This window comes from Lactuca serriola, chromosome 8 (assembly GCF_051521515.1).
Source record: "Lactuca serriola cultivar US96UC23 chromosome 8, Lser_US96UC23_V15, whole genome shotgun sequence".
NCBI classification, from domain to species: Eukaryota; Viridiplantae; Streptophyta; class Magnoliopsida; order Asterales; family Asteraceae; genus Lactuca; species Lactuca serriola.
The window spans coordinates 139,712,487-139,728,321 of record NC_136415.1 but is presented as its reverse complement, the minus strand read 5'-3'; the positions used below and the strand labels follow the sequence as shown (position 1 = coordinate 139,728,321).

General features: G+C 34.3%; 2 protein-coding genes across 3 annotated transcripts; both read right to left on the bottom strand.

Moving 5' to 3' along the window:
• Nucleotides 1–2,038: 2,038 nt before the first annotated feature.
• On the bottom strand, nt 2,039–6,798 carry LOC145066512 (heterogeneous nuclear ribonucleoprotein 1-like). Of its 2 annotated transcripts, XM_079013790.1 has the most exons (10): nt 6,429–6,798; nt 6,004–6,093; nt 5,395–5,831; nt 5,129–5,285; nt 4,791–4,961; nt 4,619–4,725; nt 4,305–4,373; nt 4,180–4,220; nt 3,893–3,974; nt 2,922–3,059 (listed from the first exon to the last, which is right to left on the bottom strand). In XM_079013790.1, the coding sequence occupies exons 1-9, from the start codon at nt 6,597–6,599 to the stop codon at nt 3,913–3,915; spliced, it is 1,305 nt and encodes a 434-aa protein (XP_078869916.1). In that variant the 5' UTR covers nt 6,600–6,798; the 3' UTR covers nt 2,922–3,059; nt 3,893–3,912. The 2 variants fall into 2 exon arrangements, with proteins under 2 accessions (XP_078869917.1, XP_078869916.1); XM_079013791.1 differs by lacking the exons at nt 3,893–3,974; nt 4,180–4,220; nt 4,305–4,373; ... (4 more) ...; nt 6,004–6,093; nt 6,429–6,798 and adding an exon at nt 3,234–3,679 and having other exon boundaries at nt 2,039–3,059.
• A 1,481-nt stretch (nt 6,799–8,279) lies between these two features.
• Nucleotides 8,280–12,474, bottom strand: LOC145066349 (putative inactive histone-lysine N-methyltransferase SUVR2). Its single transcript, XM_079013579.1, has 11 exons — nt 12,293–12,474; nt 11,498–11,749; nt 11,289–11,317; nt 11,154–11,189; nt 10,560–11,079; nt 9,522–10,474; nt 9,149–9,414; nt 9,002–9,068; nt 8,876–8,926; nt 8,652–8,751; nt 8,280–8,570 (listed from the first exon to the last, which is right to left on the bottom strand). The coding sequence occupies exons 2-11, from the start codon at nt 11,682–11,684 to the stop codon at nt 8,545–8,547; spliced, it is 2,235 nt and encodes a 744-aa protein (XP_078869705.1). The 5' UTR covers nt 11,685–11,749; nt 12,293–12,474; the 3' UTR covers nt 8,280–8,544.
• Nucleotides 12,475–15,835: the final 3,361 nt, after the last annotated feature.

Below are 15,835 nucleotides of genomic sequence, written 5' to 3'. Positions count from 1 at the left end.
TTGTAAACATGTGTTTTTTCATCTTTTTGAGTCATAACTTTTTTCTTTTAATTTTATCTACTACACGCCTATTCATAACTTTAACTTCTTGTTCGGGAACATCAACACAAAGACCACCGACATCATTAAGATATGTACCAACATCATCATCACCAACATACTTGTAATTCTCAGGATCCACATAGTGAATAGGTGAATAACTAACATTAACATTTTCAACAACACTATGAAATTGAGGTACAATAGGAGTACTGAAAGTACCTATCGGATCGTTGCTCCCTTTATAGCTGCATAAATTAGCAACCGGCTGATTTCCACTATGGCCAACCTCATTAACCTCATCTCCTTCATCAACCACCACAAACACTTTCACAGCTCTTCCTCCACTACATTTGATTACATTTATCAACATTCTAACATCCATGTCCTCAACCATGACTATATAATGATTGAATTCATGATGATGGAAATGAAGACTAATTTTATATTTGTCTAACAAACCAATTTTGCTTCTCACCAAAAATACAAACTCACTATAATTAATATACTTATAAAATATTAAAGCGAATTCAGAAATACCTCCCTGTGGACTTACATATTCCAGATTTATTTCACTAACTTGTCGTCTCCCACTAGTTACAAGACAAACCAAATATTCAATCATTTTTAGAGAGATTTTAAAGAAATTTTCTAAAGAAATAATAAGTTAACTAATAATTTTTTACTAAAGAAATAATAAGTGAACTAATAATTTTAAAGAAAGTTTATATATAATAAAGTTATTTCATAGTCAAACAATTAATTTCATAGTAAAAAAAAATCAAAAAAACCAAGAAAATCACATATAAAAGAAAGGAAATCGAAGATGGACATCTGCGATTTTAGCTTGGAAAAGCCTATCCTCCTTAATAAATGAAGGTTTTTTTTGTCACATATCAATCTCTCATGAGTTTTAACACTTGTTATTTTGTGGTATTTTTTAAATAAATAATATCCACATGTCAATTTATATTTTTTTTTTCAATTTTTAAAATTAAAAAGTCACATAATACTTATGTTTATATATGTAAAGTATCAAATGTAATAAATATTATACTAAATTGCAATTACTATGTTTTTTCATTTCTTATTTCAAAATTTTATTTTAAAAAATATTTATTATTTACATTTTAATATTTTATTTTTTTTAATCAACCCGTGTAATCGATGGATTTTACACCTAATATATATACAAAAAAAATTAAAAAAAAATAAAAATAAACCACCTACGAATGTACAATATTCACACAAGTCTGTGTTTTAGCCACTTGTACATTTGGAGATGGATAGGCAAAATTGGGATGGTTCCATTTGCAATTTAAGTGGCTAAATTTACAATTTTAGTTTTTTTTTTTGTTATTTTCCACAAAGTAATTAATATATTTGGCTAAATTTGCAATTTTCACTTATAACATCCTTAAAAAAAATTATAGTTAGTATAAATGAAATAATGTTTTCGATATGATCACGGAAAGTTTAACCGCATAATTTATTTCACAACGTGAATATTCATCATGTAGAATTATAATTCAAACACCCCTATTGGTTTATACCATTCGGTCTCTTGGGAGATGTTGGGGGTGTTTGGCTTAACTTTTGAATGGCCAAAAGTCTTTTTAGAATAAGATCATAGGCAAAAGATGTTTGACAAAAGACTTCTAAAAACTACTTTTAGATTTTGTAAAGAATGAAAATCAACTTTTTGAGAAAAACTGACTTTTTGTAACTTTTCCAAAAAGATCTTTTGACCTCTAAAAAGCCAAACAACCCCTATACAAAGTGGCTTATATCATGTCCAACCCCTATACAAAGTGGCTTATATCATGTCCACAGGAAACCCAAACCAAACCCCAAATGAAATTAAAACTTCTATTTTATGTTTTAGCACATATGTCAAATTGTGGTCCGACATTATCATATCAACAACTTCTAGTCCAGTCACATGTAAGAATTGGGGCCTAAAAATGAATAACATAATGGAAAAACCTGCAACTCAAACTTAATAATGAAAAAGATGAAAGCAATTGATAAATGGAAACACATACAAACAAACTATATCAAACTTGAGCTACACATATTTCGACCTACAAACCACACTTCAAAAAAAAAAAAAAATGACATACAAACTTCTAGTAACCTGTTTGCCCGTTATACCCACCCTCCATATTGCCACCGCCACCACCTCCCCCTTGCTGATCTCCACCACCACCTCCTGCCCCAAACTGCCCACCACCACCTCCATACCCGGCATTGTAGCCATCATTACCACCATAGTTTCCATAACCATAACCTTGACCACCATACCCAGAAGCTCCACCTGCAGATTGACCCATTGATGCAGAGGCCGCCGGACCACCTCCTCCATAACCCATATTTGGACCATAACCAGAACTTTGACCACCCCATTGGGTTTTCACTGCACCAGGATTTCCATAACCAGGGTTCCCGTATGCACCACCATAGCCGCCGCCACCATAACCACCAACACCATAACTTCCATATCCACCTCCAAAACCATAACTCGGTTGACCATAGCCGGAATATGTTGGGTAGCTACCACCGGTGGTTTGTTGGAGGAATCTATTACCATCCATTTGACTATCATATGAGCTGGAATTGCTACCTTGATATCCACCACCACGTGCGCCACTGCCACTGCCGCCAGGATTAGCGTCTTTAGGAAGTGCTCGTTTCACCTCAACAAGCTTATTGTTGAGTTCATGGAAGGTCTTTTGAAGAACTCTATCAACAGCATCTTCTGTATCAAACGAGATGAAACCAAATCCACGAGGTCTGTTTGTGGTTTGGTCAAACATGATGACTACATCCGTTATATCACCATAAGTTTCAAAGTATTGACGGAATTGGTCCTCTGTCAAGGTGGAAGGTAAACCGCCAACAAATATCTTTTTAGTTCTGTAATTTCCTCCTGTCCCTGCCCCACCGGAGCTCCTCCCAACATTGCTTGCAGGTCTAGACGTTTGCTGTTCTTCCCTCGATAATGCCCTCTTAGCTTCCACCTGCACATTAGAAACGAACGAACCACAGAATACATGAGACGCCGAATCTGAAATTGAATTTATAACTGGAAAACGTGGTGAAACACTATAATCATACATTGTTATACAATGATCGCGAAACTAAAACCCCAAACCCAAAACAATGACATACAAAATCGAATAGCAATTTCTTACAGTTCGGCCTTCAATAGTATGCCTATCTTGAAGAACAGAATCGAGAAGGGAAGGATCTGAGAAAACTACGAAGCCGAAGCCACGTGGACGGCCGGTGGTCTTGTCGCGCATGATAACAGTCTGAGAGACATGGCCGTACTTGCTGAAGTAATCTCTGAGGGTTTCCTCGGTGGTGTCCCATGCTATTCCTCCAATGAATAGCTTCCCTTCGTCTGAATCCATTGACACCACTTTATTTCTCGCACAGAAAGACGTGAAAACCCTCAGTTCAGGTTGAGTTGCAGAGGCTTGAATTTAGGGTTAGGGTTTGCGTGCTAATGTGCCACAGATTCCGAGTGCCACTTCCCGGAAAACGCAGTATTTGTTGAAAAGAAAAAGGAAGTCGCCCGCTCCCCCCATCCCACCAAGAAACGCCACCGTTTCAGCAATATACGTTTCAATCGAATAATTCTTATAGAGCTTTTAATGTGTGTGAAGATATTTATGGTATTATATATTCTTTAGTCAAACTTGATCTATTTTGATTCAAAGGGGCAATTCCGAGAATAGTTAAGTTTCGCTAAAAATAAACGGGTCCAAAATCATCCAAAATATAGTAATTCTTAATAAATTACAAAAAATCGATTGATACACAACAACAACAAAATTAAATAACTTACATGAAGTTTTTCAAGGGACATCAAGTCTGGATTTTTGATACATGAAAAATGTAGAGGCACCAAATCCTCTCAGCTACTTCACCTGCAAAAAGATTAAAGATTCAAACAAACTAAAATCTCTATCCCATGAAATTTTTTAATATTAAGTTAAAATTATTTATCACCCATATTTACCATTACAAATATCGATTACATTAATTATCATCTACAATATTTAAATGGGTGATGATCGCGTACACATTTATAATTACATCTGGAATCACTAATAATACGAATAGAGAACTCACATTCTGTGTGTTCCTTGTCACCATCACTACAACTGCAGCATCTATATAGAAAGAAAATTGGTCGATAATTATAGAAATCATGAATCAAATAAGAACAATAATGAAGCTTAAGAAAACATAGATACCGAATCTTAGTAGTTTTTCCTTTGAATTGACTCAATAACTCACTTGCATATGCTTCAAATAAACGAGACCTGCAAGCAAAAAACAACCCATCTCTTGATTTTAAGTTTTAACACACGTGTAAAAAACATTTTAACCAGTTAAACAGGTTACAGGTAAACTTTTGCATAAACTTGGTTCCATATTTCATCTGAAAAAACCACTTATTTAGGTGTCTGCATAAATAAATAGGTTCCAACTTCCAACATGTTTTAAATTTGTAATAATTAGATTTAAAGGTACAGAAAATGGAAGCATCAAAGAAGAAACGTTTTACCAGGGAGGAAGAGATGATGCTACAAGTGCAGGAGGAATTTCCCACAATCTATGAATTTGATTGCTTAATTTTGCATCAAGATACTCAACAATCTCATGTTCCTTGAACTGAAAATGGGAACAAAAAGTGGAATGATTTGTAAATAAATTGAACTTTGTAACAGAAAGACTACCTTTGAGTCCTTTGTTTCCTCCATTAATTTGACATTTTGAAATCTTTTCAAGATCAAGTTGTGTACTCCTTCGTATAGTGTGTAGATACTAAAAGGTTCATTACAACTCGACATAAATTGTTTAATTACATGATTCCATCTCCTTGATATACATCCCATCAGTAACAGCTCCTGTCAAGATTCATTATTGGTTAAAAAAAACATGTTTGTGAAAAATCTAATATATACTCCTTCATGCCAAAATGTTGCAGCTTTTGACTTAATATATGTTTAGATAAAGTGTTTGATTACTTCTAAAGTGTAAAAATAAATTAAAATTTGAAATATAAATGACTCACAAATGTCTCAATTTCTTCACTTGATGTATCTAACTGTTCAAAAACCTGTATCCACTGAATCTTAGGGGCAGAAAAAATCATGCTTGCACCTGAAACTAATCTGATAGTCTGCTTATCAAGTAGATATGTAAGGGTTTTCATCCGCCAATTACTCCATCTGATTAAAGTAATCAATTAGTCTTTGATCATTATTACTGCTTACAGATTGTTTTATGGACAAGTATGATGATTAATGAATGTTAACAAGACAAAAAAAAATCACTTACACATAAGCTTTTTGTTGTTCTTGAAGCTCATTTGAGGTTCCTTGTGCTATGGTCTTAGAAACAACATCAAAACTTGTCTCTATTGATGAAACACATGAAACTGCAAGTTGCCTTTTTGTGATTCCTTGAATAGCAAATGCTGTCAAATCGGTTTTCGTGTAGGTTTTAGCTTTGGGAGAAGGCCTAGGAGAAAAGTCCATTTTACCCTCCACGACAGAAGCTGGAGGACTCCTTGTTGTGTTTTGCAGCATCAACTTGTCAAGATATACATCCAAGTAATCGGTTTCTGTCCTTTGAAGTTCATCAAGATCCATTTCAATGGTTGCTTTTAGAACTGATTTGAGATGTTCATCCCTCATTGGTAGTGTGCGAATAAAATGTTCAAGTATAAAAAATCTTGCTTTACCAAGTGTAGTGGATGATATATGTGTAAGACCCTGAGTAACAAGACGTAATCAGATAAATGGGTGCTTCTTTTTTACTCAATGCAGAAAGAATGAATGACTTAATAGAGAAAGTCAGGAGTAAAATGAGTAATAATCATTCCTCATTAAGTCCAAACTGTTTGCGAAAAAAAGAGCATAGAAACAGGGTAAGAGATGTTCCCACCTGTGGAAAATGAGGATCGGATGTCAGTTTAGATAAGGCTGCATCGAGTTCAGCCATGGAGTCTTGATTGCCATCTATACTCTCAAACACCTGGAAAAATAGATAATTTCATGTTCCACAAACCCTACCCTAAAGCAATCAACAATGAAAAAACAATTGAAATGGCTGAATAATATAAATTCTCCTATACCACAAAAGATTTAATTCGTAATTACTTCATTCTGTTCGACCAAATTCAAATTGGAACAAACCTTTTTGCTTAAAATTGTTGTAATTTCATGTTCCACGAACTACACGGGATTTTAAAGCAAAACACGAAACCAGAAAAAGGAAATTGAATCAAGATAGAGTCTTCTTCATTCATACTATTCATAATGTATGGAATCTAAAAAGGGAAAGTAGAAAAGAAAATAGGGATTGCTCACATTCTCGAAGAAAAGACCCCATTGGAAAGCTTTTTTAATGTTTAGCGGATCCCAATGAGCAAAGCGACCAGATGATTGATACCCAGAAGCTAAAATCAAGATATCAACAAACCCTTTGATCAATTTCAACAAGTCTTCCAGTGAAATCTCTGGGTGAGACCACCCTCCCATCTTCTTGCTTTTTTCCCGCCTTTTCTAAAGTGCACAGTCGAGCGATTGATTGTGTGTGTATATATAGGAATATAGATGCTAGATTATGGACAATGCAACAGATTTTTTTTAATAAAAAAACCTCACATCCATCGTTTAGAACATGTAAATTGTAAAATATTATAACGACCCAACACTATAAAATAAGGTATACTTCAAAAAAAAAAAGGACTGAGGATTAACCTTTTTTTCTTTTTTTGAACTGCAAACAATATAATAGCCCAAAAAACTTAAGCGGGAAGCTCAAGAAAACTTACAAGGAAGATTCAAAAAGATAGACATATACCAACCATATCAATCATAATTACTTGAATTGGATCTATTTTAATCAAATTAAAGGTGCTAATACTAATATCATCCGTCACAGCTAAAAACGACTCATCTTTCGTTTCTGAAAACCAAAGCATTTATCGTCTTCCAAATCATCCACAATGTAGTGTAAACGAGAGAAATTGAAACTTTTTTCTTCCTTTTACCACCATCAATTCCATTGATCTTCTCTTAGAGGCTAGAACACGAGTTAGAGAGGGCTCCTTGAAAATACTAGATCATTCCACTAGCGATCTCCAGATTTCTATTGCAAACTCACAGGAGAAGAAGATATGTTTCATACACTCATCAAAAGAGCGACACAACGAACAAAGACTCGAAGAAATACTTACACCTCTCTTGATCAGATTGTTGTAAGTAGGAATCTTGTTTTTGAATAGTCTCCAAAGGAAACAATTAATTTTCACTGGGATCCACTTAACCCAATTAAAATTTATTTCTCTGTTATCATCCAACTTATGATTGTGTTTTTAAAAAAATGACTTACCATAAAATAAACATACAAAGTAATACAATATAAAAGATGAATATGAGCTTTCTCTAACAAATGTGAAAATAGGAAAATTATAAATGAACTTGTTCACCAATTATTTACAATTTATATTTTATTTATATTCTACAAACTTAAATTTTAGAATTATTCGAAATAATATTTAAAAAAATTGATATAGAACCCATTTTTCCATATGTTCAAACAACTTATGCATTTGTATAATTGACTAAAAGGCAAATTCAACATATCATTTACAACATAGAGCGAAAATTCTATCTTTTGTTATTTGTAAAAGAATGATTGGTAAATTTTCTTATATTGTGTCGAATTGTGTAGGTAGAGGTAGTAATGAGATAAAATTTGGTAAAGAACTTGTTTTATCATTTTCATGGGATATAAGTCATAGTGATTTTTGACACTCTGTTGATTGATTCAACAAAAAGGGAGTACAATTCAACTCCCCATATATGACTTCCTGTGTACTCTTTTAAAGAAATCCATCATATTGCATGTACATGTACAGCTTTTTACGTTTTTTTGTTGCCTTTCCATAAATCATCCTTTTAATCTATGTTTTGCAAAAATATGTATTATTCGTAATTTTGTGTATTAAAAGTTGATCAAGTAAAAAAAACAATTTGAATGTGGAACACACGATACAGATAACAAAAAATAAGACAAATATGGATTAAGTGAAGACTCATATAGTCATATTCCAATTATCAGGATTGTGAAAAACATGCAATGAACAGGATTGTAACTGAAACATATGTCAATAATGGAACAAAAAATACAGACTTTTGTCCAATCCAAAAAGATGAAAACAAAATAGGACAAAGACTTGATTCTCAATCTGTCATATGTATGTGCAAACACATACTAAAGGAATGTTGTACATACTTAAATGCCACCAAGGGTTTGATTTTATTATAAAAACAGTTTCAAAAGGGAGACACCATCATCATCATCATATCAACATCATAGTATTAAAAGCAGTCATCATGAGCATACAAAAGGCTAGGCTTCTTGTAACTTATGGTGGGGTTACTAGTTAGTAGTTACAGTTTGCAGCAGTCCTTAATTTCAAGATAACCTTCTTTTCCCAGACCCTGCAAAAAACAAAAGAAAAAAAAAAGATGAACCAATGATGCAGTTGTAAGGGTATTTTAGGCATTTCAACAAATACTTACTAGTAGTGGAGGGTTTTATGTCACGGCAGTATCTGCTACCACATTGGCACTGAAATGCCTTCACAGGATGCTCATCATCATCAAAATCAATACCATAATCCTGAAACAATGTCAAAATGTGTTGGCTTTAGAACAATAAACATACATTATATAATATAACAATAAAAAGAGAAAACCAAAAAAAAAAAAACTGCATGCAGAATTCAAAATAGCAACCAGCTCACCCGGGTCAACTCTTCTAGAGCTTTCACCTTTCTTGTAGTGAAGAAAGCAAGCTGTGAATCAAGAGTTTGTTTGATTAAAATTTTTAATAAAACTAAAAATCATTAACAGCTGAATAAAGTACATACATGATAGTAGTGACGATCAGGATTTTCCACTTCCACAGGGATCTCAACCAAATTCGAATCAAAACACCTACCAAAAGAAACATCTTTTTAAAAATTAAAAAAAAAAACGTAAATTTATTTTTTTAACATATGGCAGTATGAGGATACCTATGATTAATAAATCTAGCCACATTTCCATAATAAGTGGCGTCCAAACACAAAGCTTCTTCATCCTTAAATTCACTCTCTCCACCCCAATCAGCATCCAGCAATACTGGATGGGCATATTCGTCTTTTTTTGAACTTTGTGCAACTCTATTGTAAAGTTCTGTATTAGTCAACACTTCCCCCACATACTCACACACAAATGCACCTTTTGGGAGATCCTCTAGGGTACGAACACCCCACCCTTTTCCTCCATGTGTCATGAATACCTATCAATATAAATTAATAAATAAAACAATATAAGCTTAGAAGCAAAAAAAAAAAAATAAACATCATAATAAGATAATAAAAATAAAATGACATACACCTCTCTCACCTGCAACTTATGTTTAATTCCACATTGTACAACTCGATTCCCACACTTTTTATTGCATCCACATTTCAACCAACATTCTTTGATAAAACCCCTTTCCAAATGACCTTTACATTGTTCCAAAATCTCCTCATTTTTCGACCTTTCTAATGGGCATTCTTTGCAATAAAGTACAACACGTTTTTGAGGATCACGATTCATTTGTATACAATCATCTAGAAGCCACTCTTTCACAAGCCCTTCACTTGTATAAGCAAATTCACCACCACTTTGTAAAGCACATGGACAAGGTGTTGATGATGTCAGACAATCATCAAAACAAGTGGGACAACAATTGTCATCAGCAATACGAGCCAATGAGAAGTCTACATGAGCATTCTGGAAAACTGCATTCTTTGGAATGTAATGGAAAGATGGAAGACACTCGGTGTTGACTTCATTGACCAATGAGATTACCACACTTTCTTGTCCTTTAGCTATGTCATTAACAAAATCATCAGAAGAAGAAGACATTGTATTATTCTCAATAATGCCATTCTGATCTACTTGTTTTTCATGATCATTTCCATTGTTATCTATGGCTACTGGTGGCTCGGTGGTGGAGTTGGATTCAAGCTTCAGAAAGCACTCACACATATCCTTCATTAGTTTCTTGACAGAAAAGCTTGGATCTAGAAGTTTGTATGATTTCAGACATTTATCTTCCATAGTTTTCAAAAGGGTATCTAAACTTGTAGCAGATAACTTAGTCTTTCCATTGACACACAAAGAAATCTTGATCTCCCCAGAAGACGATGAAGCAATATCTACTTTTTTAGCTGTTGTTTCATTTGGAATGCCTATCAGCTCATTACCATTTGATGTTTCATGAACATGGTTGCTTTTATCCACAGATTCAGAATCAGGTTCTGTTTCCAAATTGTTGTAAGTTGAAGCATCTCCATTGGTCAATGATTCTGTACATTTGAAGGAAAATCAAAAAATCATAATCATTGGATTTATAATTTTATAATAACAGCAAGGGAAGGGGCAAAGAAGTACCTGGCATGATCACTGCAAGAGGGACCTGATAGTGAGGTGGATCGTCTGAATGGGGCTCATCTTTTGGTATTATTAAGGCATGATTCTTTTTCTTAGGCATAACATTGACACCTGTCTCAATTTTTGGCTCTTTAAAGTGCACATCAGATGACTTAACTAACCTCTTTTCTCTAGGAGCAGTATGTGGTGAAAGAGGCTCTTTCCCTCTGTTTCTGAGACGCCTAACAGCTAAGTAAGAGCCTGTTGCATCTGCAACAACCACATCTCCTGAATGGATTACATCAGATCCTTCTATTCTTGCCAAATCATTTGGTAAAACAGGTTGTTTTCCCTTTCGTTTTAAAGGTGAAACAGGCTCAGGAACCTCATCAACCTCTAGTTTTGGCCTTTTTAGTAAAGCTCCATTTGAATTAGGGCTAGAGGGTGAAGATTGACCATCTTGATGTCTTAAGCGCAATCGCTTTAAGGGTCTTTCTGGTTCTTCTTGAGTTTGTGTTTCCTCTTCAATAGCCTTCATTCTCTGAATCAAAAGAAACATTATAGAATCATAGACAAGAATCACTATATGCCCCTGAAAAAACAGAAGTTACTTACTTCAGCTTGCTCAAGTTGTTTTTTCTTCTCTGCTGCCTGGAAGATGACCAATCATGAAGAAAATAAAAAGTCAGAACTCGTGATATGAACAAAGAAGAAAGAACAAGGACAAATTCGGAACATGCTATTACGTACTTCAACATCAAGTTTTTTCTTGTGTTCTACTTCCTGGGGAAAAAAAAGATACAACTCAGAAATTTGGGGAGAAGAATTATTCATAGAAATACAGCAATGGAGGAAATTTTCTATAATATATATATATATATATATATATATATATATATATATATATATATATATATATAGAGAGAGAGAGAGAGAGAGAGAGAGAGAAACAGATCAACATGCCTCAGACTCTTGGCTATCAAAAATAGCATCAGCAAGAGCTCTATAGTTTTCTTCTTCAATAAGCTCCCAGTTCTTATCATAAAGTTTTAAAAGCCTCTTCAAGACTGGCTTTGTTTTTTCTTCAGGAATTCCAAGATCTTTCATAGCACGAAAGGCCTTGGCAACTCTTATATTGGGAGCCATCACTTAATATGCACTTTTCTTTTCTTCTTCGGGAATTCCAAGATCGTTTAGACCTTCATGCAAACCTGCAAATCACCAAGATATATAATTCCTAGACCAAAAATGGGATTTTCAACAACATAATATCATTAATATGAAGTAAGAAAATCAATAACAATGTTCGATTTGGGAAAAACAACATTTAAGTTCAGACAGGAAAATGTAACGTCTTTCCCATTAACAGAGCTTCCTTTACAAAACAAAAAAACGTCGAACAGGACCATTTTCAAGAAAATAAAGTTCTATTCATCTATAATATGGAAAGTAACCTACCCTCTCAGCAGAACACAAAACGTAATTATTGAGCTGTAATTTTATTTTTTTTTGCGAAAAATGTCAAATAATCAAAACGTTTGGTAGGCATGAGCAGAAAAGCAAACTGCATACGAACAATGTGCACTTTACAAACGCAACTAACCCTACACCCGTACGAATTCAGTGAAATTAGGAAGAAAACCACAAGTAGAAACGATTTCTTTTGTAGAAAAAGGGGGTTTTAACTAGCCGCAAGAACGATCAATGATAGAAAAACGCTAAAATAACAAAATCAGCAGAATGTAGTTTCTTACCGTGAGCATAAAAGAGTGATTTGCAACGAACTGGAGTACATTTGTGCGTGAGAAAACTAGTAGGGCACACAGAAAGTGACGAAAATAGGGAAATTTAGGCCTGCTTGTGACTTGTGACTTGTGAGAGTTCTTGAGGGCTTAAAGCAAAGGCGCGTGGAGTGCGGACGCCACGCCTCTCTCGCAGTCTCGCTGTCGAATCCACCTGCGCGTATTGCTGCTACGTTCATCATTTTCATTTTCATTTTTTATAAACACTGTAATAAATTATATCCCATATAAAATTTTAAACATTTATGTTTTTATAAAACAGTTTTTTGTTTTCTATATGTATTAAATTTACTTTTTTATATAAATAACCATTAATTATATATATATATATATATATATATATATATATATAACATAAATGATTAAATATGTAAAAAAAAATAATCATGTATGTTAAAAAGATATATAAGTAAGTAAATATATACACCAAATAAAATTTTGAAATTTAAAGTATTTTTGATGATAGTTTTTACAAGAGATTTTTTCTATTCGAAAAAGCTTTTGAAATATTTTTTATCATGAAAATAAATTATAAAGGTTACTTCAAACAATTACGAGCATCTACAATGATTGTCTTATATTATCATTTAAAATTATTGTGAGATCATCGTTTCATTAAGCAAAATCTTCATAAATAATCAGTGTAATTTCCAAAAAAATCGAGTTCATTCTTTAACTTTTTAAGTCATCAACGATAGTCCATGTGGTTTAAAAACTTTAATGGATGATCCCTTGTGCATATAAACAGACATTTATACCCTCTTTAATTTATTTTAGATTTTCTTTAATCAAATTTTAATTTAAAATAATAATAATAATAATAAAATAAGATGGACCCCAACCACTTATCCCCCCCCCCTCCGGTTGATTTTCGTCGAAATTTGAATTGCCAAATAGATGAGGTCTTTAAGACGAATGAGAAGTAATTGGTACTGTTGGTTGGATCTGTTAAAGAGAAAGACGATTTGTTAAAGCAGAAAAAGGATTCACCAAGCAATTAGAGGAATACGTGAAGTCGAAGGATTCATGTAGGTCGGAAATTGAAACTGCAGCATGACATGATTTTGAGCATTCCTTAAATTCCTAGTATAGTTTTTTGAACTAGATAATATAATTGGATTCCATATGTTGTTGCAGCTGAAATAATCATATATGTCACGATTATGTATAAAGGCCAAATAAGTCGTATGCTTGGAGCATGTCGAATGATACCAATATAATCTGAGAACCAGTCATGGTGTGACCTATAGGAACATTCTAAAGTACTTGCGAGAACTAAATAAATATTCATAATCTACGGAGTATTTGAAAGAAAGTTGTGTTTAAGTTGTTACACATATTCTAAACTTCCAAATAGATTGAGATGAATCGCAATCACAATCAGGTGTGTCCTCATTGTGAATGAAGAGAAAGTTACATGGAAAGTGGTTCCATGTAGATTGTAATTATAGTTACACATGTGCCAATCATTCCCGCTCCAACGGGGGAACATACTCGTCTCTGAACATGGTGGTGAACCTCTCCCAGGTCACCTCCGAAATCTCTGCAAGAGTGAAGTTCGCTGCCACGAACTTCCACCAGTCCTTCGCCCCCAAGCGAAACTGGTTTAGTGCAAACCGAACCTTCAGATGCTCCGGACACGAACAAGTGTAGAAGCATCCCTCGATATCAGAAATCCATCTTATCGCAGCAATCAAATTCGGTGTCCCATCAAACTCTGGTGGCTTCGTGCTGCTGAACTCCCGGAACAGCATCGAGTCACCCCCCCCCCCCCCGCGAGGTCTAGTAGCAGTTGCAGTAGCTGTAACAGTCGCAGCCTCAGTAACCGCTGTGTATCTCTCGTCAAACGTTTTAATCAAAGTGGTCTTGATAGACCCAAACAACCCCGGTATCTCTGCGCGGATAGTCGCGGTCCCCCTCGTTGTGGATCATCCGACGAAGCTCCTCGTCACTCACGTCACTGGTCTCTAGTTTGTGGCGTGTCTCAACCATGATGTCTCCGAAATACAACATAAAAATATCACAGACTCACTCGAGTGTACTCGCACTCAATAACTTGTTGGATAAGGTGTCTAAGTCCATAACTATTTCTGGTATGTACTTGACTCGACCCGGCATAGTCCATTTGGGTTGCATGGCACCATGCAATTGGATAGACTAAATGAGAGAAATAACACTTGTGGTTATTAATATATTATAAGTTCTAATATATTAATAATAATATTTAATTAGTTTGATTAAGAATTAATTTTGGTATTAATTAAGTGATCAAAAGATAACTAATTAAATATATGGGTTGATTATATAAATCATCCATAACTTATATAGTGGACTAAGAGGCTCCATGGATAGTCAAGTTGGGTTAAACCCATTGGATGCTCCATGGAGGCTCCATGGGAGTTACAAACCCATGGCTCATGGAAATGAAGAGTCATGACACATTAGGGTTTACATGGTGTAACCCTAGATGTGTCAACACTATATAAAGCTCATGTGTTCTCCCAAAATCGGTTACACAAAAAACAAGAGGGCTAGAGCCGATTTTAGTGTGTTATACTTTCTCTCCAAGTTTACTCCATAGCATTTGGTGTTGTGTGAAGCATTTGAGGCATCACACTTAGGGTGCTAGGCTCACAAGGTTTCAAGGAACATTTACAACAACAAGGTATGTAGTTTTATCTATTATTTAAGTTAAAATTGTTCCCCATGTATGCTAGATAGGATTATAGCCTTGGAAATCAACTTTGCATGATAATTAGACAAACATAGATCTTGCATGTACACTTAGGAAGTGTTAGAATGCTCAAACCCCATCAGTGGTATCAGAGCCTAGGCTTGTTTGTTTGTTATTTATGCTAAAAAGTTGAAACAAGTCGAAAAACTTGTTGTCTGCCTGATGAACTCGCCGAGTCCATGGGGGGACTCATCGAGTTCATGTGTATCTTCATCCTACTCGGCGAGTAGGTTAGTGTGCTCGGCGAGTAGGAGCCACAGAATGCAGATTTTCGACTGTTGCTGCTGGAAATGGACTATAAACATTACCCTAAACTGTTTTGGTGTCATAAAACTTGTTTTAGACGGTGTAATGTTTGTTCTAATCCATTTACAATGGCTAATATCAATTTTTCATGATTATATGTGTTCATTGGTCTTGAAACTTTGATATGGATATTCATGTTCTTGATCTTATGAATTTAGATGATCATAAGAATTACTTGTAACCTACTTGGTAGTTTAATTCTTGATCATAATGTGTTTTAATGGAGTCCATAACTTGTCCTCAAGTTATGGAAAACCAAGAGTCACACTTGAATTAAAACCATTAAAAGAACACAAGAGTTAGAAAAATGAAGAGTCTTCATTTTTAATACTCTAATTAACTCATAAGTTACAAGAAATGAAAAGTTTTGAAAGTTTACAAAACTTGCCCTCAAGTTTTGGAACAAGTAGAGTCTTGATTAAAACTTTAGTTCCAACCCTTAGATTTTTTAAAAG

Excerpts from the sequence above, each read along its gene's own strand:
- LOC145066512 (XM_079013790.1), bottom strand. The coding sequence starts at position 6,599 with ATGGGAGGGTGGTCTCACCCAGAGATTTCACTGGAAGACTTGTTGAAA. Across the intron at positions 6,094-6,428 it reads GGGGTCTTTTCTTCGAGAAT|GTGTTTGAGAGTATAGATGG; the intron begins GTGAGCAATCCC and ends CTATTTTTCCAG. Across the intron at positions 4,726-4,790 it reads AGGAAACAAAGGACTCAAAG|TTCAAGGAACATGAGATTGT; the intron begins GTAGTCTTTCTG and ends TCCCATTTTCAG.
- LOC145066349 (XM_079013579.1), bottom strand. The coding sequence starts at position 11,684 with ATGGCTCCCAATATAAGAGTTGCCAAGGCCTTTCGTGCTATGAAAGAT. Across the intron at positions 11,080-11,153 it reads AACAACTTGAGCAAGCTGAA|AGAATGAAGGCTATTGAAGA; the intron begins GTAAGTAACTTC and ends CTTTTGATTCAG. Across the intron at positions 8,927-9,001 it reads CTGATCGTCACTACTATCAT|CTTGCTTTCTTCACTACAAG; the intron begins GTATGTACTTTA and ends CTTGATTCACAG.